The sequence below is a fragment of the Urocitellus parryii genome, chromosome 1 (genome assembly GCF_045843805.1).
Source record: "Urocitellus parryii isolate mUroPar1 chromosome 1, mUroPar1.hap1, whole genome shotgun sequence".
NCBI classification, from domain to species: Eukaryota; Metazoa; Chordata; class Mammalia; order Rodentia; family Sciuridae; genus Urocitellus; species Urocitellus parryii.
Genome location: NC_135531.1, coordinates 148,375,466 through 148,401,429, shown reverse-complemented (window position 1 = coordinate 148,401,429; position 25,964 = coordinate 148,375,466). Strand labels below are relative to the sequence as shown.

Here is a 25,964-nt window from a genome sequence, read left to right as displayed (position 1 = left end):
GAATTTGAAGAGCGGTGGCTGACAAGTGTGTGTCTTTCTCTTTGCTTCCTGAAAAAAAACCCTGTATTCTAGCAGAGCATCCAGGTCTGTGAATGAAGTGCGTGCGTTCTGATTGTGGACCCATAAGCTTCTGATGAGGGCCACTTGAGTTAGATGGTGAGAGCTGTTTGTCTTTTTGCTGAGCACGTCATCCTGTTACTTCCCTAAAATGTAAAATGTTTGCAACCCCCCCCCCACCTGCCCCATGCCTTGCTCCATTAACAAGGCAGTTCTGTGTTATTCAAGATGTTTTCTTCTCTTCTGGAAACTTTTTTGGAGAAAAAAAGTATTTACTAAAGAATCAAGATAAGGTTCAGAGGGACTGTGGGGCTTTTCAAGGGTTTACCTCACTGTAGGGTCATTACTAAAAAGGATTGTATTTAAGGTCCCTAAAAATCTTCATTATTTGTCCAGTGTGTAAGGAATGATTACACCTGGGTGGGTATTTTTATATGCTAAAAATTGTCTGGTAAAATAGATTTGGGTTATGACATGGCTAAATAGAATTAAATGGATTCTTTATTGCAAAATCTTCTATTCTTTGTTGTGTTTAATGTTTTGTGACTTTACATAACAAGTGGCCCAAACATGCTGATACTCTCAAATATTTTGACGGTGGAATCCTTTTTTCCATGAAGCACACTATAGGATAAATGACTCTTAGAACAGAAATCAAGACTTACCAATAGTTTTTTTTCAGACTAATAATAGGAATCATGTGAAATTTTTAAATACTGAGAGGCAGTTGCATGCTAATCTTTTTAACAATGAAGCATTTGATTCAGAAAGTATATAAAGTGTTGTGGTGGTCACATAAAGGGAAGAAAATATGAAGTAAGATGTTTCTTGAGATGATTCTTAAAAAATCAAAACCACCTGTATCTTTTGTGAACTGACATAACACTGACTCTAAATTCTCACTCATTCCCCACAAGGTATGATGACAGAATCCACAGGTTAAAACCACTGAGAAGTGACTATGATTTTGTTGGATCCAATGGGAAGTCCCCTATATATAATTGCCCTAATACATTTACTAACCCATTCTAGGAGCAAAATATTAAATAAGAAATGATAAAAACCATAACTCACTTTTTTGGTTTTCCACTAGGAAAACATAAATGGAGGCATTTGGGAATTTACTTCTTTCCAGTGTTCTCATAGCTGCCTATAATTTAACGTCTTGGTACAGCTTTGACTTTTGGCATGATAAATTATTCTAAAATAAAATATTTACTTAATAAATACCAAAATATGCATGTACACTGACAGCAGAGACAGAAAATCTTTTTTAACATATCATGTTATACAATAAAATAATGTCACAATTGTAAGAATGTATTCAGTTATTATGTGGATGTGTTTAAAATGGCATTTCTGTTCCTTACATCTTGTGGAGTATGTGTTTTTATCAGTATTTGAAAGAGAATGTATCTATCATTCATTTTTTTATAAATTTATAAATGTGTGTATTTTTCCTTCCTGATCAGAGGCTTGTAAGCATGTCATATAACTTTAATTCCTCATGGTAAATGACAATGAATTTATATTTTAGTTTATTCATAGACCATCTGAATTTATTACATTTTTTATGCTAATGTTATAAAATAATTGAATGACTCAGCTTCTGGAATTCCATGAATAAAATATAAAATATAGGTTTGATTTGCAATACATAAATGAAAGGCTTTCGTGCATCTCCTACTGATATCTTTTTAAAAGAATCCAATTATTTTTCACTCATTATGAGAGCTGTAAAAGTTAGGTCATATATATTTGCATATGTTTTCATTTTAATCACTTTGAAAGGCTTTTAAATATTCCTCCAGAGAAGACTGAAAATAAGAAGAAAACTGGGTCCACTTTAAGCTAATCCTACGCAGTTCACTGAACTGGATTTTGAACTTGACCCACCGTGGCTGTGTTATGGATCATTCACTTTTTGTCTTCAGAAATGGATGATGCAAAAGAAACCCATTTGCTTTCCACCCATAACATTTCATATTCAGCTAAGCAAAATGATTTCAGGTGATTTTGCTTTTGCAGTAGCTTAAAAGAAGGGTATACAATATGCTGCTTCATTGTGTTGAATTCTAAAACCTTAGACATCAAAATAACCTTCATATTTCTTATTATATCAGTGTCCAAGCACTTTCCTAGAGTTGCATAGTGTGGTCAAACAGCTGAGCTTCTCCTTTTGAAAATGCTTATAATATGCAGAACTGGTGTCAAAATGGTATGCAACTAGATGTTCATTTTTTATAATTCTTACTAAATTACTATCAGCTAAAATTTATAATCATTATATGCCAAGTACCTTTTTAAACATATAATTTTCACCTACATGCAACTCTTTGAAGCAGCTATTTTTATTGTCCCAATTTGTAGATGAGAAAATAGGAAACAAAAAAGTAATGTAATTTAGGGAAAACTGTCACATAGAGTAATGTAAAATAAAGAACCTCTGGATTCTTCTTAAAGGTGCTTATTGCATTCTTCAAATTCATTTTAACAATGTTTATTTAGTGCCAACTCTGTGCCAGGGACCATGCTAAGAGCAGGAGACAGAGATGTGAACAGCCTGTGTCTCTTCACAATGGGTGAACATCTGGATAATGCTTCAACAGAAACAACCACGCACCCAAGTCCACATCTGGATAAGATTATCATTTTATCCCTTCCATAACATTTACTTAGTATCTGCTCCCTACCACATATTAACTAGCAAACACTGTCAAACATTTGGCATTTTGACAAAAGTGTATTATTCTTGGTAATTTTTCTGCATGTGGAACAACCAATAGGTATCTCCTATACCACTGAGTTGGATTGGCATAAATATTCTCATTCTTCTACCTGCAGATAGTTTCTGTGATAGGATTTATAGTAATAGACACAAGAAGGTAAATACTGAGGAAGGTAAGGAGGAGAGGAATCTGGAAAATTAAAAATCCTCCTCCTAAGCTTAGACTCGGTCCATTATGGGAAATATTGAGGTGACTCTTTTCTTATTCTCTTTCTTTGAAGATGGCTGCATTTTATTTGTATAAAAATGGATAATTACTTTCTTGTACATATGTTTGGTATTTCCTAGAGGAGATGCAGTAGGAAAATTCTTTCTTTGGGTCAGTCACATTTACATGACAACAATTCTTGACTCATCAGATGTGTCATTGTTTTTTTTTTTTTTTTAAAAAAAACTTTTTTGTAGTTGTAGATGGACAGAATGCCTTTATTTTATTTCTTTATTTTTATATCATGCTAAGGATCAAACCCAGTGCCTCACATATACTAGGCAAGCGCTGTGCCACTAAGCTACAGCCCCAGCCCCAGATGTGTAATTTTAATTAATTAACTTGCCGTATGGGTGTCTAATAGTTGTAATGCATATAAGTACTGCTCCCTGTGGAATGATTATTATGAAAATTAAATGAAATAATGAAAGTAAAATTTTTTTAGTAGAGTTCCCAGTAATATCGATGGCAGTGTCAATAAGTTCATTTGCTATTATTTTAATTCTTTTCATCGTCTTCCTCTTTGTCTGCTAGACAAGTGGCTCTCAATGTTTTACACATGCCAATTACAATAAATTATATGCATAGTCTGAACTGTCAGGCCCTAGGCCAGTGGCTGGCTAACTCACTAGGAATCTCTGATGAATTCTCAGGAACATGAAATGATGAGCCCAGGGTCCTGGGTTTTGAACTTGAACTCTCTGTGAACAGGAAGGGTTGATGGCTCTTGAAGCCTGTGAACTGAATCAGTCAATGGTGGTTGGGATTTAATAACATCTCTATGTTTATCATAGAAGTCAAGGAGAATCTGAGGGCTGCTTTCAAGGGAGATGATTATCTTCCTATTTCAAAGATACCCCTTTTATGTTTAGACATTATATTTTCAAAGTTAGGATGCTCTTCTAACTACCTAGTTTGATTCTAGGAGCTATTGCCATTTTTTTTCTGTTATTCTAAATTGTTTATTGGTGGTGGAATTATCACTATTACTGAACTAGTTTATAACAGAGATCTGTATAAAGAACCAATGAGAAATTAGATTGCATTTGAGATGTTGTTCTAGACCCATGGTATATGCGTCCATATGAGGAAAATTGAAACCTTAGAAAAAGTCCAGTTATCCTTTGGGGCAGTCACATGTCAAAGGACAAATAACTTACACAATTTTTTTTATTATTATTGGTAGATGGGCATATACCTTTATTTTATTTATTTTTATGTGGTTGATACTGAGGATCAAACCAAGTGCCTCACACATGCAAGGCAAGCACTCTGTCACTGAGCCACAACCCCAGAACTTACACAATCTTTATGATTTGTATGTGCGTGTCTCTTAGACTTGCCTGCCTCTTAGACTTGTAAACAATCCAGATGCAAAAGTTCTTTGAAGAGATAAATATGGTATCACTTTAAATTTAATATATGCAAATGTATGCATTTGAGGGGGGAGATTTTTTTGAGGGGGTGAATAAGTTTGTAAAATGTCATTAATATACACTGGACTCCATTGCATACTTCTATGTATCACACTGATTGTGGTCCAGTGTGGTGTATTCATTACAGTTAGATGTTTGAGTATTAGTTATTGATATCTGTGCTTATTTGTTGAAATTGTACTCAGACCCATGGCTTGAAAATGTCATTGGAACAAAGAACAGGTCTTTGTTATACACACTCCTTTCCCTAGAGACTGCACTGATGAGCACCATAGGTATCTGATAAATAACTGTGTACATAGCGTGTACGCTGCTCCTCAGAACTATTGGAATTAGTGTTATATTGATTTGGGGATGTTTTTAATTGGATGTGTTATAAAATCAAATTTAGAGATCATGTATGTGAATATTGAAAAATTGATTACCCACTTCTTCATAATCATTTCTCTTCTGACATGAAAGCCAAATATATTGTAATTCAGATATTTTATATTATTGGGGAGTGTTTGGTAGCTTTCAGTACTGAACTGATCATTTCAATGAGTTTTCTCCTCTTCTGTCCTCTTTGAGTGCAATTTAGAGTTATGTGGTAATGTGATGGGAAAGAGTGAGGTTTATAACCAGATAAACCTAGTTTCAAGCCCCATCTACACTTCCCAGTTGCAAGAGGCTGTGAGTAGTTAATTTCTCTACACCTGTGTTTTCCCATGAGGGTCTAGTCATATTTCCCTAGTAGGATCTCTATAGGGGGTTTTAATGTGGTAATAGACTCTACATGCTGACTATGGTATTTGACACATTATGACCTTTAGGTGTAGCTTTTAAAGTTGCTTTTCTAAACAGATGTTCTTTTTCTTTTTTTTTTTTTTTTGGTGTGTGTTTCCTTTTACAGATGGATATACCACTGATGACATTGAATTTTACTGGCGTGGGGATGACAATGCTGTAACAGGAGTAACCAAGATTGAGCTCCCACAGTTCTCCATCGTAGACTACAAACTTATCACCAAGAAGGTTGTTTTCTCCACAGGTTCGTATCAGGGAAATGAATCTTCATCATAGTTTGTCAAAAGGCTTCGCTTTCACTGAGGTCCTGTCCCGGGAAGGATCATGCCTCTGAAGGATTTGGCTCTGCTGAAAACCCTGCTCCCCAGGGAGCCTACAGCTCCATCCAGAACCCAGGCAGCTCCTCTCCAGAAGGTGCCCCAGCAAAGCTCAGAGGGTCATCTGCATGTGCCTCGTGCTAGAGAAGGGACTAAGATTTTAGAAACGGGATACAGAAGGGTTGAAGACCTGAGTCAGAGAGGTCCCCAGCTTGATGCCTTCCTGAGAACTTAGGATCATCCTGGGGCCTAGAACGACACAGTGGAAGTCCTCAGGCAGCAGAGGAGAAGAGTTTTATGATCTTCACCATTCTGCCCCTTCCAGACGTTGACATCATCCTACTGTCTTTGCCATCTTGGCCCTTTCAACCCTGAGACTGGAGATCGCCAGACTTGATGTCATCAACATAATTTTTTTTACATTTTTTTAAACAAAAAAACAGGAAAACAATTATTTGCTAGATATTAATTTAGTGGCAAAAGAAACTGAAATCTTAACAAGAATGATCCACTTTATATAATTTTTCCACTGAAGTGTGAGTCCCATTGGCACAGTAATGGCTAATACTGTGACAGTAAATATCGATCACCTTTCTGCTAAGAATTCAGATACTTCTTGTTCCTACAAACCACAAACCATTTAGAGCAAGAGCTGTGTGACTTGGTAAATATACCAAGTTGCCTCTAGCTTAAAAAAACTATTTCCAATGTGGGATGTCCTCCAAATCCCTAAAAAGACAAAAATATAAAGGAAAGAAAACAAACTGAAAACTTTTCCGAAGGATAGAATCTTTAAACCCCTAAAGCTCTGTGGGAATGAGTTGCTGCTTCAAATATTCTTACTTTCATATTAAGACATATTAGCCCAAGAAGACTAAATAAAGCTTCTCTCAAATAGTGGAAGTATCTCCCGTGCAGTGCATTAACGTGAACTTTTTATATTGTAAGAATGTGCTCTCCTGTGACTCTCATCCAAAGAGTAGTGCCCTAGATCACTACAACCAAAAACCCAGACTTAGTAACCTATACTGTTAGTTGTTTTTTCCCAAAAAATGTTGCTCAAAAGCAATGATTCTTCACCATCTTGTGGATTAGGGAGCATTGAAATTGTTAAGAACTAATAAAGGATCCATGCATGTGAAAATCTACACAGAAGGGATTTTTATATTCTATGATCAGAGCATGCAGCTTTATTCTTATGTAAGAGAAAAGCGATAGGATGAACTTGCTGGGGGACAATTAAGAAAGGTTCTCCCAAAGAGTCTTGTCATCACAATGGCAGAGAATCAGTCTCTGTTCCTTCAGTGTATGGCGCTGAGCAGGGAAAAGCAGGAATCCTTTTTAATCACTGGTGAGTATAGGATATATTCCACACTGAGTAGCTTCTGCCACTCAGTAGCTCCTGCTAATTAAAGCCCAGTGCTTGCAGACTGTTTTTGCTGGGGGGGAAAACAAGTTCCTAAACCAAGAGCTAGAATTGAATTTAGGGAATATGTCAAAATGTTTATGGACTTTAATGAAAAGCATTGTGTAGCTATTAATTAATAATGATAACATTCTGAAATTGCCTTTCTAGGGTCCTATCCCAGATTGTCCCTCAGCTTTAAGCTTAAGAGAAATATTGGCTACTTCATCCTGCAAACATACATGCCTTCCATCTTGATTACGATCCTCTCCTGGGTCTCTTTCTGGATTAATTATGATGCGTCAGCTGCCAGAGTGGCTTTAGGTAAGCCATTTTCTAACTGCATGTGGGGTTTTACTCTGTGCCTGCATGTCTGCACATGCATGCAGTTTCCTACCCAGGGATTTGTAATGCTTGACACGACTGGACCTTGCCCATTACAAGAGTTTAGCCTTCAGACTTTGGGTGATCTGATTCACCATTAAATCAATTAAACACGAATTAAAGCTCTTGCGTATCAAAATTAGTTAACTATATAGCTGTTGGTAATGAAATTAGATTCATTGGTTTCATATTTTTATTGAAACATATTTCATGTAATATTGCTTGCATAATTGTTCAATCTGCATCTATTGCATGCTTCTATATCTGAGAAGAGCTCCTTTCCAACTTTTTTTTTCATAAGACAAGGATATGCAATATGTAGTAGATGGATAAGCAAAAAGGATTCTACAGTTTTATTAATGGTTTTGAGCAGCATACAGAGGACAGAGACAGCAGAATAATAACACTGGGAAATCATCTGTGACATGGCATGTCATAAGGATAATTTTTTTTCTCTTATAACAACAGGAGGAGGATATTAAATTATATTTCTTAAACATTTTTGTTATTAACTCTGGGTAAAGTAAATTTATGACCTTCTGTACAATCTTCATTATTTTCAGTTCCGATTATTCCCCTTAAAATATTGAATTGTTGACTTCTTCACCACGAGATCTCAAATTCCATTATTGCTTTCTTATAAAGTCATTCATTATTCATTCAAAAAATATCTGTTGAATTCCTGATAGGGTCTAACCAGACGGTGCACTGGATACAGCAGTCTTCTTCTGGAAGGTTTACTCAGGTAGTAAAAGATAGACAACAAATTGAATAACCATGCATATTATAGTATAGGGTAAATCCATAGAGAGAAATCAGCCAGGTAAGAGGGCTTGAGTGTACAACAGAGAACAGTTTAGCAAAATCAAGGCTGATCTGAGCGCAGAAGTTGTCCATAAAACACAAGAGTTCAAGACGAAGACCCAAGTAGCTCAGTTGGTGATGATATTCCCTGAGGCAGGAACCATCAAAATAGGTTCGCAAGAATCTTCTGAGGCCAGGATAGAGTAAGCTCAAGGGGTGGAGTAAAGATGATATTGGAGAGGGAGAAATGAAAGATCATGAAGGTTTTTATAGACTATGATACAGACAGACATTGCCATTGAGCAAAAAAAAATGACAAGATTTGATTTCAGTTTGAAAGGGGTTCACATTGGCTGATGTTAAGGTTAGATTATGATGGCCCAAGGATGGAAGGGAGTAGAAGAAATGAACTCTGGCAAGGCCTGTGATATATACTCTTCAAATGCTGCCCTATGAGGACTAGCCATAGGTATAACTTTCATTATGCTATGAATTTTCCTCCCACAGTACTGAAGGATCCCCAGGGGAAGATCCAAATCTGGTATTGTATCCACAGTGTCCTGCCTGGGGAATGGTGCTCAGTAATTGTTCCCTGAATGAAGAAGGAATGCATACAGTTTGCGAATATCCTATATCTACTTTGTGTGTATTGTAGAATCAAGAAATAATTACTTACTTTTTAAAGGAGATTTTTGAAACATCCTTTTAGGTGAACAATTTGCTAATATTTTCAGAAATACCTCAAAATCGGACTTAGTCAAATCAACATTGTCTCATCGTGTGGAGCAGGGTAGTCTATAGTTGAAATGAAGAAGAGAACAAAAGTGATTAACAAAGAAAAGAGAGGAGAACTGTTAGGATACTTCATTTAACATAAACCAAAACCAAGGCTCAAATCTATATTTTCTGAAGTTTTTCATGAAAATCTACAGAAGCAAAATTAGAAGTATGATGTTATTGCTAGATAAAAATCGAATCAGAAAACTATGTCCTCAAAAAGTCATAGAAATAAAATTTAGCCTTTGAGATATGCTGTTGGAAAGTGTTAAAGGGAACAGTTAAAAAGACGCTGTTTTAAACAGTCATGGTACGACTTCCCATCTGTGTGATCTTGACCTCTGAGCTTTGTCTATTTTCACATCACTGTTTGGCAACAAAGTTGGAATTTATCATGCTCAGAACTCTGGACTCCTGTGCTCTTTACCTTCCAATTACAACTTCGAGGAAAACTACTTGCGACAGCCAGAGCTCTCCACTCTACTGGATGAGCAGTTAGAGTCTAACCCAGAGTGGCATTTCCCATAGAACTCTTATAATACTTCTGAGCTCTTTATGTGGGCATTGTGCCTGATTGTCCAATCCTAAGCCATGAGAACTGACTCCTTCCTTCTTCTCCGCTACCCTCCACTTCCAGTTTCTGAAATGTTGACAGTGGTTCATTTAATGCCATCTGTATAATGTGTTCATTGATTTCAGAATCATTGCTGTTATTTTACTTCCCCTCTGTCATTTAAGTGGATTTTTCCAGAAGCCTTTGAACTGGTGTCCTTTATTGTCTTGCTTGTGTCTGACCCACACTCCACACTGCTACCAGAGTGACTGTCCTAAATTCAGTTGTCTATAAGTTTCCTGCTTGAAGCTGGCCAGTGCTTCGCATTGTCTTTAATTTAAACGTCTTCTTGGGCTCCCCATCTTGCAGCCCTTTCTTGAATCTCCCCTCTTCTCACAATTCAATTCATCCTGCTTAATAATGCACCCATAATTTTTCTTGGAAACCCAACCTTTTATATCAAGTTTTCTCCACCACAGTAACCTGTTGTATTCTTTAAATATTGACCTCCAGGCCTTGTTCACCAGGGTAATGATCACTCAGTCTTCAGAAATCTGCTCAGACATATCCATTTCCTATTCTCCTCCCCACTACGTCACAGAACTGCACTAGGATCTTCCCCCATATACTCATTTTATGCATACGGTTATGATAGCATTTAATTCACTAGTTATAATAAGTATAAATTAAAAAAAAACATAATGAAAGGAAATCTCCCAAAGTGATTAATGTTCACCATAAGCTAATTTATGTACATCCCCCGGGCCTATCACAGAGCTGATGTATAATAAGTGCCCAGTAAATCTGTTGTGGTTCATATAAACGAGTAAAATTAACCTTTCCAATGATTGTAAGAGCAAAAAAGAAATGGGAACATCATTATTCTAACTTTTTTTCTTTTTCCTTTTTTTTTTTTTTTCAGGAATTACAACTGTACTAACAATGACCACAATCAACACTCACCTCCGGGAAACTCTCCCCAAAATCCCTTATGTGAAGGCCATTGACATGTACCTAATGGGGTGCTTTGTCTTCGTTTTCATGGCCCTTCTGGAATATGCTTTGGTCAACTACATCTTCTTTGGGAGAGGACCCCAACGCCAAAAGAAAGCAGCAGAGAAGGCTGCTAGTGCCAACAATGAGAAGATGCGCCTGGATGTCAACAAGGTAAATCCAGAGGGCAAGCCCTCTTGCTTCTTAAGTGCATAGAGGAATGCTACTAGTATAGGCTAATGGCCTTCCTCAAAACAGGAGGAAACCAAAGCCCCAGGGAGAGAATAGATAATTTTCCCCAAATTACAAATATATGTAGTGAGAAAGGCACAATTATGGCCCAAACTCATCACCCAAGCTTTGGGTGATGCCCTTTCCGTGAACTGTAGGTTTTCCCACAACTTTGTCTGAGAACCACCTATGTGACCTTTTCCCCAGGCATAAATATAGTGTCTATTTTATTTACATTTCTTTAATTTATTCACCTTATTTAAATTTTTATACTTTATGCCATTCAAATTATTATTACTTTCTGGAGGATTTTTTTAGATAAATAAAAATAAATAACAGGACTTTGGACCTAAAATATTTATTCTCTTAAACTTAAAATTATAATAAACAATTCTAGAGATGTGTTAAGACCCGCCCAGCAACAAATTGAGACTTCCCCCTTGAGGTCATCAGACAAGTGTGGAAGGAAAAAAAAAAAAGAGGAATAGATTTTTTTTCATTTAGTGACACAGGATTACTGAACACCTTGCACATATACCCTTATCATTGAAGCAGTTGACATATGAGGCCACCATCTTGTTTATGTCAGGCATAGTCAAAGACTTCCTGCATGATAGTAAACACTGTTCATTCTTTAGAACAATCGTTTTCAACCTCAGCTGCCAAATGGAATGATCTGTAGAGGATTAAAAAGAATACTGAAGGCAGGATCCCTTCCCCCAGAATTCTCATTTGAGTATCTTGGGGTATGTCTTGATTGCATACTCTTTAGTTTCCTCAGGAATTCTGATTTGTAGCCAAGTTGAGAAATCACCACTTTGAGGCTTCTGTCAAGAATCCCAATGGAGTTAATCCACATTAATCCCAGAATGGAACTTTACCTGGCTTCCTGTTATAGAACTTTCTGCACTAGACTGTATAATTGTGTATGCATTTCCCAATAGTCCAGATTTAGATCCTTTGAAATAGATAATGAAAACAAGGTCTTGACTTAGTATCTGCTTGCAGTAGTGTTTAGGAAATAATGTGTAATATTGAGTTCAATAAAATGGTAATAGGACAAAGAAAGTAACAAAATCTTTAAACCATATGGAGTTATTCTGTATCATAATAATAATTGATTATTTAATTGGTATTTTAATTTTGTCTAGCTTCAGATTAATTTCAGGATAGAACATATAAATAATCTCTACCATTGGGATTTATTTGAGTAAACCCTGTGGCAACTTATGTTTCCCACATACCCATAGGTATGTTATTTGATTTTAGACTATTCTGTAACCAAAGGTACTTCTTTCTCAGAACATGATGTTAATAATGATGCAAATAATAAACATAGGCTTTGTAAGCCAATGAGCCAGGGGGGCAAGGAAATTATTAATTTCTTACCAATGCCCAGGGTTTCACTGAATGGAGTCTTTTGGTTGGTAGATTCCAACCTACACTCACGGCTTTCTTGGGCTGTCAAATGTCAGAGTACTTTTAACATCCATTTCATGATTTACCTAATATTATAGTCTTAGTAAAGGAAAGAGAATGAATAAATTGCACTATTTCAGAGGACTGCAGCTTAAGATGAGTTTAAATCAATTGCCTAACACAAGGCTGACTTAATAAGATAGCATCTGAGCTCTCTCACTTTCATCTACCCTATTTTTCATACTAATTTGCATTTAAATGATAAATTTAAGATCTAGATGGTGGATATTTTATATGAACTGAATCTGGAAAGCGTTAGGTGTTTTACACTCAATTGTACTGAGCTGGAGTAGAGAAAGCTTCACTTATCAGGTACCTCACCAGGTTGAAAAGCCCATCCTCTTGGCTGCAGATAGATCCACAACTGAGGTGATAAAATACAAGAGAATAAGAAAGATATCTAGAAATCCTCCTTTTTCAGTGTTTCAAAGACAGGGGCGATTTTGTCTCCCAGAGAATTCTTGACAATGTCAGAAGATATTTTTGGATGTCAAACTGTGAAAAGGGCATTGCTACTGGTATCCAGCGTGATGAGGTCAGGGATGCCACTATCCACCCGCTAGTGCAGAGGACAGCTTTCTGTAGCAAAGACCTGTCCAGCTCACAGCATCTGCGCCTCAGTCTCAAACATGAGAAACTGAGGCCAGAAAAGAACAATATGTTTGTGTTATTCTTAAAATTCTTTAATAGAAGTGACCTCCATACGAGGTAAGGACTCTGCTAGTCGTAAATATTAATAAACTATTAGTGTCAGGCATTATTACTTTAAAAATAAAATTTATAGTTTCCACACTTATGGGCGATGCTTGCCTGTGTGTTTTATGGTGGTCTAGCGTGTAGGGGGCAGTCACAACCCTTAAGGAGAATATGACCTGGAAAGGAATGTTGTATGGCAGAAATTATAAAGTTAAAGCAAGGAAATCACTTTTCAATGAGTGTTCACTCTAAAGTTTATAACAAACCCACTATGTCAAGCTTTATTGAATAGAATGGAATACATCTAGATGAGATTAAAACCAAAAAAAAAAAAGGTTGCATCTAATATTCCAGGTCCCCATGGTTTCTTTTTCAACCCAGCATGAAAGACTGGAGGGGATCCACACTGGGTTCTGATTGTCCAATGCTTTCTTTTGTGTTGGTGTCATTTCTTGTAGAGAGCGTTGTGAATGGGGTAGTTTTCCATGTCCCTTCTTTTCATTGTCTTTTTTCAAAGATCAGGCACATAGCATCAGCTAAATATTTTATACTCTGGGGAAAAAAAAATCAGCCAGTAGGAGAGGGATTGAAATTTTCACCTTTGGTAGTTTCCTAGAGTTGAAAGTAGTGTGTCCAATCACCTAAACTTACTGTTAAACTGCTCTGCCCTGAGGTCAGGGATGGATCAAAATGGGAAGCCAGCCCAGATGGGAACCCATTGTTCCTTGAGCAGATTCTTCCACACTTTTTCCCATTTCTGTGTTGTTTTCTCTTAACTTTTTATTTGAAGAAAGGAAGTTTGTGGCTTCTAAATTACTATCCTGTCATTTTAGTGATGCAAAAACTAAAACCCTTAAAGAAAATGCAACGGCCCAGGTTGCATAGCGAAGTAAACACCTCTGAGATGCACTTTGGGTTTTCCCAGACATATTCAGTGTCTATTCCACAGTGCTAACAAATGAAAAAAATAAAGTTACATTGAAAAGGTCGTTCCACATCAGTTCATATATTCAACTCAATTGACTTCACAAAAAAAAAAAAGAAAAACTCTCTGCACATAGAAATCCATAAGCAAGTGTCACTTTCACAGTTGCCTTCATGTGACAAATGACTGTGGGAAATACCAAGACTTTTTAAGCAATCTTCACACCAACATGAAGTCTATGAAGTCGTTTTCCCAAGTGTCCTCCACAGTTCAGAAAATATTATACCCTCCAAAATAAGAGTAAAAATAAATTTTAAAAAATCCAATCTCCTTACTAGTGTCAGGAGAGTCCTTTCTGTTGTCCCTTGAATTCTTGTGTATATGTGTGCACTACTGAGTGTTTCCTGATAGAATTTGCTTTTGATTAATTTTCCTCCCTGTTTTTGATCAGGTCTTCAAGTTTTCAACTCTCCTTTATTTTTCCTTAAAGTCTTATGTTTTCTCCTGGTTTATTTTTTCTGCCAATTACTAAGTATATGCATGTTTGAAAAGTTAGTTAGTCTTGCCTTTTAGCCATGTTACTTATTACATATTTGAAATGCCTCCAGTATCTTTACTGCATTGAGAAACCCACAAACCCCAGTTTTCTTTTTTTTTCAAGTATATAAATAATTTTATGCTGAAATTTGATAGAAGTCTTGTAGAAATTTCAAATTCAATAAAGTAATACATAAAAGATGAACATTTGAAAATATATAATTTTCATATGCACCAAAAATGAAATCAGAAAAATAATCATATTCATAAGCATCACAATAGAGATGCCCCAAAAGATCTTCATTTGAAGGTGTTCTTTATTCTACATTCATGGTTGTTGTGAATCTCTGTATTGTCTTTTCCCATTGTGCCTAATCTTTTGTAATGCAAAGCCACTAAGATTTCTTTAATCTATTTCTACTGCTTGTAATTAATTTTTTAAAAATACATTTTTTAAACCCAAATAATTGGCATTCCCTGCTCTGCTAGCATTGCTCTATCTTTATGCTTTCTAGAGACCAGTAGCATTTATCTATATCCAATTTACTTTAACAACCCATCCCAAACTACTGGCATCAGTCGACTTAATTAGCACATTCTCTACTTTGTCTTCCAGATTTTTTATAAAGATATTAAACAAAATGGGACCCAATATCGATCCTTGTGGGACCCCACTGGAAACCTCTCCCCAACTAGACGGACTACCAATTACGATTTCTCTCTGTATACGGTTAGATAGCCAGTTTTTAATCCATTTATTTGTATTTCTGTCGGGACCAATTTGCTTAGCTGTTCCCTTTAAAGTAATGTTTGAGATCTTTGCAGATAATTTATAGACATGCATCCATAGAGATTTCGGGATAAGTTCAGGTTTTCATGAGACCTTAATGGGGTTTTCTTGGGTTTGTTTTTTTCAATATGGCTATGGTGGACCTAAGCCTCAGTGTTCCAATGAGGAGCTGCTGTTTAAGCTGGAGAAAGAAAGCAATTGGCTCTTGTTTTGAGATCCCTTTGCATTTTTCTTAAAAGAATAGAATATAGAACATTTGATGGCATTTCTTGGTTTTGTTGTTGGTTGTTTTTTGTTTTTGTTTTGTTTTGTTTTTTCCTGGTTAGTTGAGTAAGTAGAAAATGAAACATTTCCAACATTTTATTGGTTGGCTCAGAATTCAGGAACCTGTACTTTCTATCCTAGATTATTAATTTGTGTCTAAGGATGTTATACTTGCATCAAGTCCTTGTTGCTTTATGATTTATTTTATAAACATATATTATCTTGGCAGGCTCAGCACTATCATAACGATGGGTATGAGGCACCAATTGAAATTATTGCTTGTCAAAAATCATGATTTAAATGAATTTTTAAAATAGTGTATTTTTTTGCCAATACTTTACAGTTTAGCTTCTGAATCCTCGTGTGTTTGCTATTTTAATTGGCAAATTGTTATTTGTATCGCTCTTCCAACTGGAGGAAGAGCAGGGGGATGATGATCATTGGCACTATCTTACCTGATCTGGATGATTCAACTCCAGGGTTTTTGTTTTTGTCTTATTAATTACTATTTCTCGGTGAGGCAGTGAATAATATTGAACATTTCTAAATGTTTCTTAAAAGGACTTGATGCCAGGACTTGACTTCCATTATTTCAGCTTCTGCGTATGATACTCTTCCTTAATTTTATTGCTTTGAGTTAGAATCCTGGATGCCTCATTGTTTTGCCTTGGGCTGGGGGTGGGGTGGGGCAGATATGGATAATCTATGAAATCACTACTTTATTGGGTGACTTGTTACTGGTTATGAAATTTCCTGAGAGATAGCTTTCCAGAGCAGAGATGTTTGAAAGGTTAATTTTTTAATCCCATCAACATTCTAGCACCTACTGTGTCTGAACTCTTGGGTTATCTCAATTATGTTGTTGCCACTGTTCTTACTTTTTAAAGTTAGTGCGTCTTGTTGAAATAAGTCGATTGATTTCATTGGACAAGTATATTCTGTGTAGAATGCTAATAATTAGAAGAAAACATGAACGAAAGTTAGAATTTGGATTTGTGAGAAAAGCAAAGGGTTGAAGAATGGGGTATTTTTTTTAAATCAAAGCACAGCTTGTGATTGGTCCAGTGACTGGGTTAAGCCACTGGAAAAATCAGTATGTCCTCCTACCATGAGGATATCTTAAAGCAAACTTGCTCCTTTAGTATATTAAATTGTTTACCTGATGGCTTGAAAAGTTGATACAATAAGATCTAATTATTTAGAACCCCTAGTTTTTCAAGCTCTCTTTCTCTGTTTCTCAAAAATAGTTAAAGAGAAGATTCAATGATTTTCACCAAAGTATAAATTTTTATGTCTTCTGGTTTTAAACTTCTTTCTTTCAGATACGTCTGTATTCTATTCTTTGAGTCCTCTTTTAAGTTCATATTTGGAGTATGAAATAAGGGTTAATATTCAGCAGTTTAAATAATGAGTTTTCTATGATCAAACCCAGAATCTTTAAATCAGCGAGTTGTTGTTGGTGATTCTGAGGGGCACTGGGACCCTGGTGGATTTCAGTCAGGCTGAGCTGAGTTCACATGCAGGCGTCGTCTTTTATGAGCTGTGTGACACTGGGCATATTTAGCCTGTCAAGTTCCTCAGCTGAAAATTGAAACACTAATTTCTGCCTTATGGAGCTGTTATGAGGATTAAGTGAGATAATTGTGTTAAGGACCTTGTACAGTACCAGGCACAGAGCCTTCTATCCATAGTTGGTATTCATATCAAGATGGTGGTAGAGAGTGTGTATCTTTCTCAGTTTTTCTCTTCATTTTTTAAGCTTTATTATTATTTTTCTGATTATGAAGCTAATTCATAGTTATTCTTGAAAATATGTTTAAAAGGCAGTGAAGACCATCTCTACCCTCTGACAGATACAATCCATAATATCTTGTTTGTTTTTCACATTAGGTGATCCTCTTTTACATAAATCATCTGTTATAATTTTCTACTTTACCTCTTCATATATTTAAGTATGTATCATTTCTAATGGCTATATTTTACTGAATGTAAATACCACAATTTAATTAACACTTATTAAGTGAGTACTTACTGTTAGATGTCTTCTTTGTTTCTAAGGGATTCCACATTATAAACAGCTCTAAAAGAAGCATTCCCGTTGCTAACATGTTCCCACACCTTTGATTTCTGACATATTTCTTAAAATGGAATTGCTTGGTCCAAAATGATGTGCATCTAAAGTGAAACACTGATGTATATGTCCAAATTTCTCCCTAATACATTCTGCTATAGTTTTCATCTCTACTGGCACCTTAGAAAAGTGTGGCAATGCCTATGTACATGCATACATGCACAAGCCTGCACATAATCACCTCACTCATGAAAGGAGAAAAACACACAAACTGGCATTTAACTATCCAGTTATGACAAGGATTAAAGTAGCAAACCAGAAGAATCAAACCCCATATAGTTTCTCTCTCTGTGTCCAAAATCACATAGGATAAAATAGGAAAAATAAAATCAAAGCAATCAACACCCAATCCAGATCAAGACTGCACTGGGCAGAGATGCAAAAGCAAGGAGAGTATTAGTATAAGCACATGCAAGAGGAACATCCCCAAGCTATAGTTGAGCCAATGAGAAAACCCAATAGCAATGTCTCTATCAAAATGAAGAATCTCAGCAAAGAAGCAGTATGTCCATTGTGCAAAATAAACTTACCAAATGCCATGAGGAAGACCTCATGCAAAAGACAGATAATGACTCTTTTGCTGGGGGCTGAAAAAAAAAAGTATATCTCAGAATAAACTTAAAATTTCCATATCAAAGTGTTTTCTTCTTTTTTCTTTTTTCTTTTTTTGGTACTGGGAATTGAATCCAGAGGCGCTAAACCACTCAGCCACATTCCCAGCCCTTTTTTATATTTTATTTTGAGATAGGGTCTTACTAAGTTGCTGAGGGCCTCACTAAGTTGCTGAGACAGGCTTTGAACTTGTGATCCTCCTACCTTAGCCTCACAAACTACTGGGATTACAGGCCTAATCTACCACTCCTGATGTTTTTGTTGTTGATGTTATTGTTGTTGTTTTGTTTTGTTTTGCTTTGCTTTTGTTTGTTTGTATTGGGTATTAAACACAGGGCTCTTAAACACTGAGTCTTATCACCAGCCCTTTTTATTTTATATTTTGAGATACAATCTCACTAAATTGCTGAGGCTAGCCTTGAGCTTGAAATCCTCCTGTTTCAACTTCCTGGGTCACTGGGATTACAGGCATGTGCACCATGCCCAACTCCATAATAACTTTTTTCTCACCAAAAATTAAAAGAGAATAACAAACCAAAGATCAAAAATGAGATGAAAGATATTAGAAGAGGGAAAGTGAAGCCAAACACATCTTTATATAAATTAATAAATGAATATATCTTAGAATGTCATACTTACATTATCCTAAACTAACAGAAAAATCTAACTTCCAATCCAAAAAGAGTATCTGACCCAGAAGTCTTCAACTATAAATCTTATCAAACATTAAAAATCAAGTGCCTTCAGTGATATTGGAATTCTTCAGGTCATTAGGTAGAAAAACTTATGATTTAGAAATTCTATGAATATGATGATAAACCACATTTAAGAAAAATAAATTCATGAGAAAAAACTATGAATCCCCTTCAATAAATGAATACTGAGAAGAAGCAAATTCCTTAGATCAATTTGAACATAGAGAAAACTGAATGCAAACTGTAACAAAACAGCAAAATGTTGTCTCAAAATACAAGGATAGGGGCTAGGGTTGTGGCTCAGTGGTAGAGTGCTCGCCTATTATGTGTGAGGCCCTGGGTTCCATCCTCAGCACCACATAAATACAAAATGAAGATATTGTGTCAACCTAAAACTAAAAAATAAATATTAAAAAATACTGATTTTTAAAAAATACAAGGATAATATTTATCTCATATAAGTTGAAAGAGTGAAAAAATTTTCCCTTTTTGATGCCAAGAAGACTATTAAAAATTTAATCAAGTTTGGCTTTAAATTTAAATCCCTTAGGAAATTAGAGAGCAATGAACATCCCCTGCATGGGTCTCCCTCTTTGTGTTTATCTACCATACTAACTGAAGCTTTGTCTCTTGCTTTTCATCTTAGGGTGAAAGACCAGGAAAAGAAATGGATGCTCACCATTGCCCTGTTAATTAACTTTTAAAAAATATTAGCTAATGCAGTTAAGTGAGAAAAAGAAAGAATTTGGAAAAGAAGGAGGAATAAATGAATGAAGAAATTTACTCTTAAGCAAAAAGCAAAACCCAAAAGAAAAAGTACATGTCATTTTATTTAAGCAAAACATAGGCAACCTAGGAAACTCTTTCAGAAACAGTATGAGAAGTTAGGGAATTTCCATGGCTTTCCTATGTAAAAAATATGTAAATAGTATCAAAAATGGAAGAAAAGAAAGCTCTTATACCAGAAAGTTCTTACTGAAAGAAAATTTTGCTTTTCCCAAGAGAAATCTTATATTATTTAAATACACAACATTTTAAAGGGGTTTATTCTATGAGTTTAGTGTTATTTCATTGGTTACTACAATGAACTTTAATTTTAGCTTTATTTCTTCGGTGGTTTGTTTTAAATTTTTGACACAGTAATCTGAAAATTTTATGAAAAAAAATACATATTGTGATTAGTAAAATGAAAACTGATGAGAGAAGAGTATCTCTATTAGAAGTTCAAGTGAACTGTGAAACCACAGCCGAGTGCACCATATAAAGAGAATAGAAACTGGTTTAGAAACATAATCAAAGTAAGTTCTTAAAAAGTATGTCATTTCATATCATTGGGAGTATGAATCATTCAACTAACATCAGTAAACAACTATTTGTGAGTATTTAAATGTAGTACCATTTATCTAACCTCCTTGAAAATTAAATTATAGATAAGTCAAAGATCTATTTTTTAAAAAGAGGAAATACTACATAAATGGCAAAAAAATGTATAAATGGCATGAAAATATGGGTTAGGTAAAAACATGAGAGAAAATCTTGAATCCAGGAAATAATATATTTGGCCTTGTAAAAATATTCAATTGCTGGATTTTCCTTTCTCTCTCACCATTCCTATCAGTAATCCTTTTCTTTCTACAATAAATGCATATTTTTATCTTTCTAACTATCTTTTTAAAGCACATGGTTGTTTTTCACTTGCATAATAGTTAAAAATATAGGAAAGTGAAAACCATCTGACTCCCATTTTTCCCCCCTGGGAAAAAACACAAGCATATTCTGTAATGTTTTTTCCTGTATCTGTTTCTACCTCTGTGCGAGAAGACCTTTCTTTTCACTGTTCTTTCGTAAGCTTTTATTGCTGCTTGCTCTTTGTGGCTTATTATGGGTGTAATCTTTCGTAAATTTGTACTTAACAGCTGACCATCTTTCCATATGTCTATGTGCTGTTTTAATTGGCTTCTCTGTGAATTCGATATTCCTTTTCTCATTCATTTATCTTAAGTATCCTTTGTTCTCTATTTTAAGAGTCCTAAGTATCATTAAGATACTAATCATGCATTGCTATGTGATTTTTAGAAATATTTCCCAAGGTATCATTCATGCTATGAGTTTTTAATTCTCATCTTATCCAGTTATTCACATTTGTATATTGGGGGGTCTTCTGAAAGGCCAATGTCCTCTTGAAATCCCTTTTGAGCATGTCAGGGGACTCAGGATGCAGGTCTCAACTTGGACACCTGTTAAGCCAAATACGTGAGATGACACAAGGCAACTCTCATGAATCAGGGTGAGATCCCCATGATCTGATTCACCCTAAACATCATGTCTTTCTAGAACATTTCAGTTTTCTCACCTGAATTTCACTGGACCCTCATTTCCTTTCAGTTAAACCGACTTTCATTTATTTCCCTCACTTCCTTTCAGCCAAACCTACTTTTATTTCTTTCCATTTTAATGTATATGTATGCACACTTAAAACAGGGTGTCTGTCCTACTGTATCTTATAGAATCTTTTCATTAGCAAGTCTACTTTTGGGAAAATGAGGTTGGAAACTCTATAGAGAGAAATATTCTAAAATAATTTCTTGAGTTAGCAGTAACTAAACGTACTATCCTGTCCTAAAAATGACTCATCTAAAAGGATATGCTTCTTATACTGGATAAATTAGGATATAATTTAAATGGTTTTAAGCTGTCAGGTGTGATGATTTAGCAGGCAGGTACATTAAATTATTATAACATTGCACCCTGGAATAGTGTTTATAACTTTTCAAAATGATTACTATGGAATCTCATTTAATTATCACAATAAAACCTCAAGATACATAGAGGGTGGAGCTAACCCCATTTAATAGATGTGAAAAGAAACACAGACACGTAGGATGTCACTATGACACAGGCTTTGGGGACCAGTGCTGGTGGACCCTCTGGTCCACCATGTCCCTTTCCCCTGCTGTGATTGCCTCTCTGTGTCCCTTCTGAGTCAGTGAACCTATCTGGTCATCCTCCTTCCTACAAGGAAGCCAAGACTCTATTATGACCCATTGTCTTTCAATCTGGTGTTTTTCTAGAATGGGAATCACAACCGAAGAGTTCAATTTTATAAACATATTTAATATGTCAGAAAACCTAGATTGCCACTCAACAAAATTGAGCCAACCACAGGAAAAGTTCATATGTGACGCTAAGATTCTTCCAAGTGCAGGCTTGGTTTCCATTTTGGAATTTGAAATCCAACATCTGCGGCATACCTCTACCATGTTGCTAGGTCATGATCAAAAGCCAGCTGTGGGTTATTAACCTGGTTTTCAAGGAAAAGATATCGTTTTTAAGGCAAATATTCACCTCCTGAAGCTCCTAAAGTTAATAGGAAACTTCAATTCACTATGAATATTTATTTTTTATTCTTTCTTCAATAAGTATATCTGTATTTGATAGTATTTACTTTATACTCAATAAAATCTTAGATACTAGGAAATGTCATAGCAGTTCTACTTCATGAAAAAAATTCTTGCTGTGAAAACTTTGGAAATATTATGAACTGTTTATTGAAAAAGAAAGAAAGAAAGAAAGGAAACTATGTTCCTTGGGCAGCTCTGGGAAGCAAGAGCTGGCATTAATTTTTTATTAACCATCTTTCTATTAATATTAAATTATTTTGTTATAAAAAAAACTAGTACCTCCAGCAAGTACCTCCTCGTGTTCCTAAAGAAATTAAGAATTTTTTATATCCTCTGCTGCAAAGAGATTTGCAGAGTTGCTTGATGCTTATTTAATTTTGACAAAGGGCACCTAGGGAGAGAGAACAAAAATGGACCCTGACATAATTTCGAAATCTCCCTAAGCAATAAATAAGCTGCATCTTTGCCTCTCGACATTTCTACAAGCTTCTACTGCAGAATATTTCTGGAAGCTGGACCACCTTCAAGGGCTCTATATAGTAAACGTCCCCCAGTGAATCAGATGCTTTGGCTCCCTAGGAGGGAGTTAAGCTAAGAATCCATGTATCACAGTGTGTGGAGCAGGGGCATAGGCTACCCCAGCTGGCACTCTGAGAATTCACTGCAAAAGGAGTCCTCATGTGGGAATGCTACCTTATGAGGGTTTCAAGTTTCTTTGGTTTAGGATCAAAGATTATTATTATTTATTAATTGCACATATTTATGGATGCAGCGTGAAAATCCAGTGCATGTATACAAAGCGTACCGCTCAAATCAGGGTAATTAACATTTCCATCTCCTTGTCATTGCTTTATGTTTGGAAAGGTCAAGTTCCTCTTTTCTAGTTCCTTACATATATATTAGGTTATTGAGATCTGTAGTTACCCCACTGCGCTATAGAATGCCAGAACTTATTTCTATTTTGTTTTTTTTTTTTAATGATATTCTTGTCTTTTTTAGTTGTAGACGAACACAGTACCTTTATTTTTATTTATTTATTTTTATGTAGTACTAAGGATCCAAGCCAGTGCCTCACACGTGCCAGATAAGATCCCAGCCCCTCATTCAGTTTCCATGCCTGTTGTCCAATGCGTCCTTCTTTCTTTCCTGCCCCCTTCTCCACCCCTCCTCCACACCCTTCACATCTCTGGGAATCACTATTGTGCATTCAGGTAGACTTTTAGCTCAAGGATGATTTAAAATAGTAGTTGAAAATGTTGGCCCCCTGAAACCAAAGATAGGAGCTATGTTCCTTTGAGAGTCACCTATAATTTTTCAATTTATAATGGCCAGTTGCAGGACAACCCCAAACTCTTCTTCATGGGGTACAGATTTGGAAGGAACATCGTGAATGTGTTGCAGCACTGCCTTCCATTCATGGACAGAATAGTTCATCATAATTTGACCTGCATCTGTCCTCAGTCTCTTTGTTCCAGCAAAGCACCTCTGAGAACCATGAGAGACAAGTCTATGTGGAACTGACAGCAGTTCTCCTAACAGAGACTTGGACAGTGAGGGTAGATGGTGCATGGGACAGTACTCATTGGGGGTAATTCACTGTGTAATTGGTCAAATGCACAGAAGCCAATGGACCACAGCTGTGCAGGGATCCCTGGCTGAAGTGCATCTCCTAGTTCCCTCTGCAGCTCACTCTCCCCTGAGGGTTTAGTTGGAAGTTTGCCTGTGATTAATTCATCCTCCTGAAAAAAAGAGCACACACACACACACAACATAAAATATTACCAACTAACCCTCCACTCTCTTCCAAGCTGGGATGAAGACCATTCAGCACTTCCCACCCCCAAATGAGTCTCTTCCAAGGGGACAGGTGTACCAAGACTGACTTAAACAAATTCAGAACACTTGGAGAGCTATCCAAGACTCTTGGAAAATTTCTTTCTTTTTTTTTTTTTTTGAATTCTATCAGCATTGACTTTCAGAATGCCATGAGATTTAAAGTATCATTTCTTGTTGCATCTTAATCTTTAATGTGCCCAGAAGTGACCTAGGGGTCTTGTAAAGGACAGAGTTGTATTCAAGAGGTCTAGGACAACATTTCAGAGGCTACATTTCCCACACACTTATTAGCAATGCCAAAGCACAGTTTGGATCACACTGAAGAGCAAGAATGAAACCCAGGAAATGCCAGTGAGTGACACTTTTGAGTATCAGCCCTGAGAACTATGCTGAGGATTTTGTAGCTGAGTTTGGGGTAGCTGGTCAATTAGTAGTACCTACCGTAAGCTTAGGACCAGGAAACAGAGCCTCAAAAACTCCCCTCATGTTAACATTTCTGTGGCTTACTCTGGATCACACAAACTAGTAAATGGTAGAACAGGGACTAAATAAAACTGGAATGTAAACCTAGATTTTTTTTTTCTCCCCAAGTTGCACATTTTAATCACAGATTGCATGTGAAACTGCTTTAAAATATCTCTCCTCAGTTCTGTAATTGGCAGAGCCAGTCAGAGAATCCAATTTGGATTCAGGAAGCTGGGATAGTCAACCTAGCTTAGTGTCTGAAAAGCTCTGTTACTATTGCAAAAGAATTTCTCTAGGCCTAAGTTTTCTTATTCTGAAGATGAGTGAGTCCTTATTTGGTTTTTCAGATTAATCCTGATATTATAGACAGGAATGAGCTAAACATTCTGTGACAGAAAGTGGGGGTTTCAAATAAATGAAGGGAATTTTTATTACAAGTTCTATTGGAAGACGATGACGTTTCCGCACAGAACTAGTATATTTAGAAAAGAATAAACAGACACACACACACACACACACACACACACACACACACACACCTTTCATGGTTCTAGGTTAAATGTATCTGAAATGATTAAAGATACTATTTGGGATTTTAATTGAGTCTCTTTCATTTTTCTCCCCACCTTTAATGTGTCTGGCCTCTGACAACCGTATACAATCATGGGTGGGGGGAGAACAAGCCAACTGGTAAAAATCTTATGAACAATATCTTGTTCTGACATCAGATGGCGTCCACTAGTGACAAGGTGCCTTGTCTCATCATTCATATCCAGAAAGAGAGATGGAAACTTCTGTTGCATTCAAAAGCCTCCAACAAACTTTTCCTGTCTTGTCACTGACTCAGTTGACTCAGTTTGCTTTAAGTCAGTCTTGGTACACCTATCCCTTTGAGTCTCTTCCAAAGGGATAGGTGTACCAAGACTGACTTAAAGCAGCTCATACCTGAGACAGGAAGTTGGTCTTCATTGTTATTGCAATAAATGGGGTGGATTCCGCCAGAACACCCACTGCATGGGGACAGAGGAAAACTAAAAGGAATTAGTTTGTCTGCTTATATAAATCAGCCAATTTGTATATTCTGCACAAGTGGTAGCAGTGTCAAGTCGCAAGTTCTTTTGTTATGTGTCTAATCATGTGAAGACATGATTATGTCAGTGAGCTTTCCATTACTGTAACAAAGGCTAGAGATATGAATAGTTTTGGAATCTTAAGTCCATGACCAGTTGGCCCCATTGTTTAGGGACTGTGGCACCATGTCATGCGGGACATGGGCATGGAAGAGCAAGACCATTCACCTCAGGGTTGGGAATGAAAAGTATAACAGAGGAAGAGGAGGAGCTGAGGTCCCCACTCGCCTCTTCACAGGCATGCCCCCAAGACCAGAAAACCTC

General features: G+C 36.2%; 1 protein-coding gene across 1 annotated transcript in view; it reads left to right on the top strand.

The window, feature by feature from the left end:
* Positions 1-25,964, top strand: part of Gabrb2 (gamma-aminobutyric acid type A receptor subunit beta2) — a 228,056-nt gene that overhangs the window by 183,231 nt on the left and 18,861 nt on the right. Inside the window, exons 7-10 of the mRNA XM_077797704.1 lie at positions 5,382-5,519; positions 7,169-7,321; positions 10,438-10,682; positions 14,993-15,106. Coding sequence (XP_077653830.1) covers positions 5,382-5,519; positions 7,169-7,321; positions 10,438-10,682; positions 14,993-15,106 — 650 coding nt within the window. The remainder of the gene's footprint in view (positions 1-5,381; positions 5,520-7,168; positions 7,322-10,437; positions 10,683-14,992; positions 15,107-25,964) is intronic.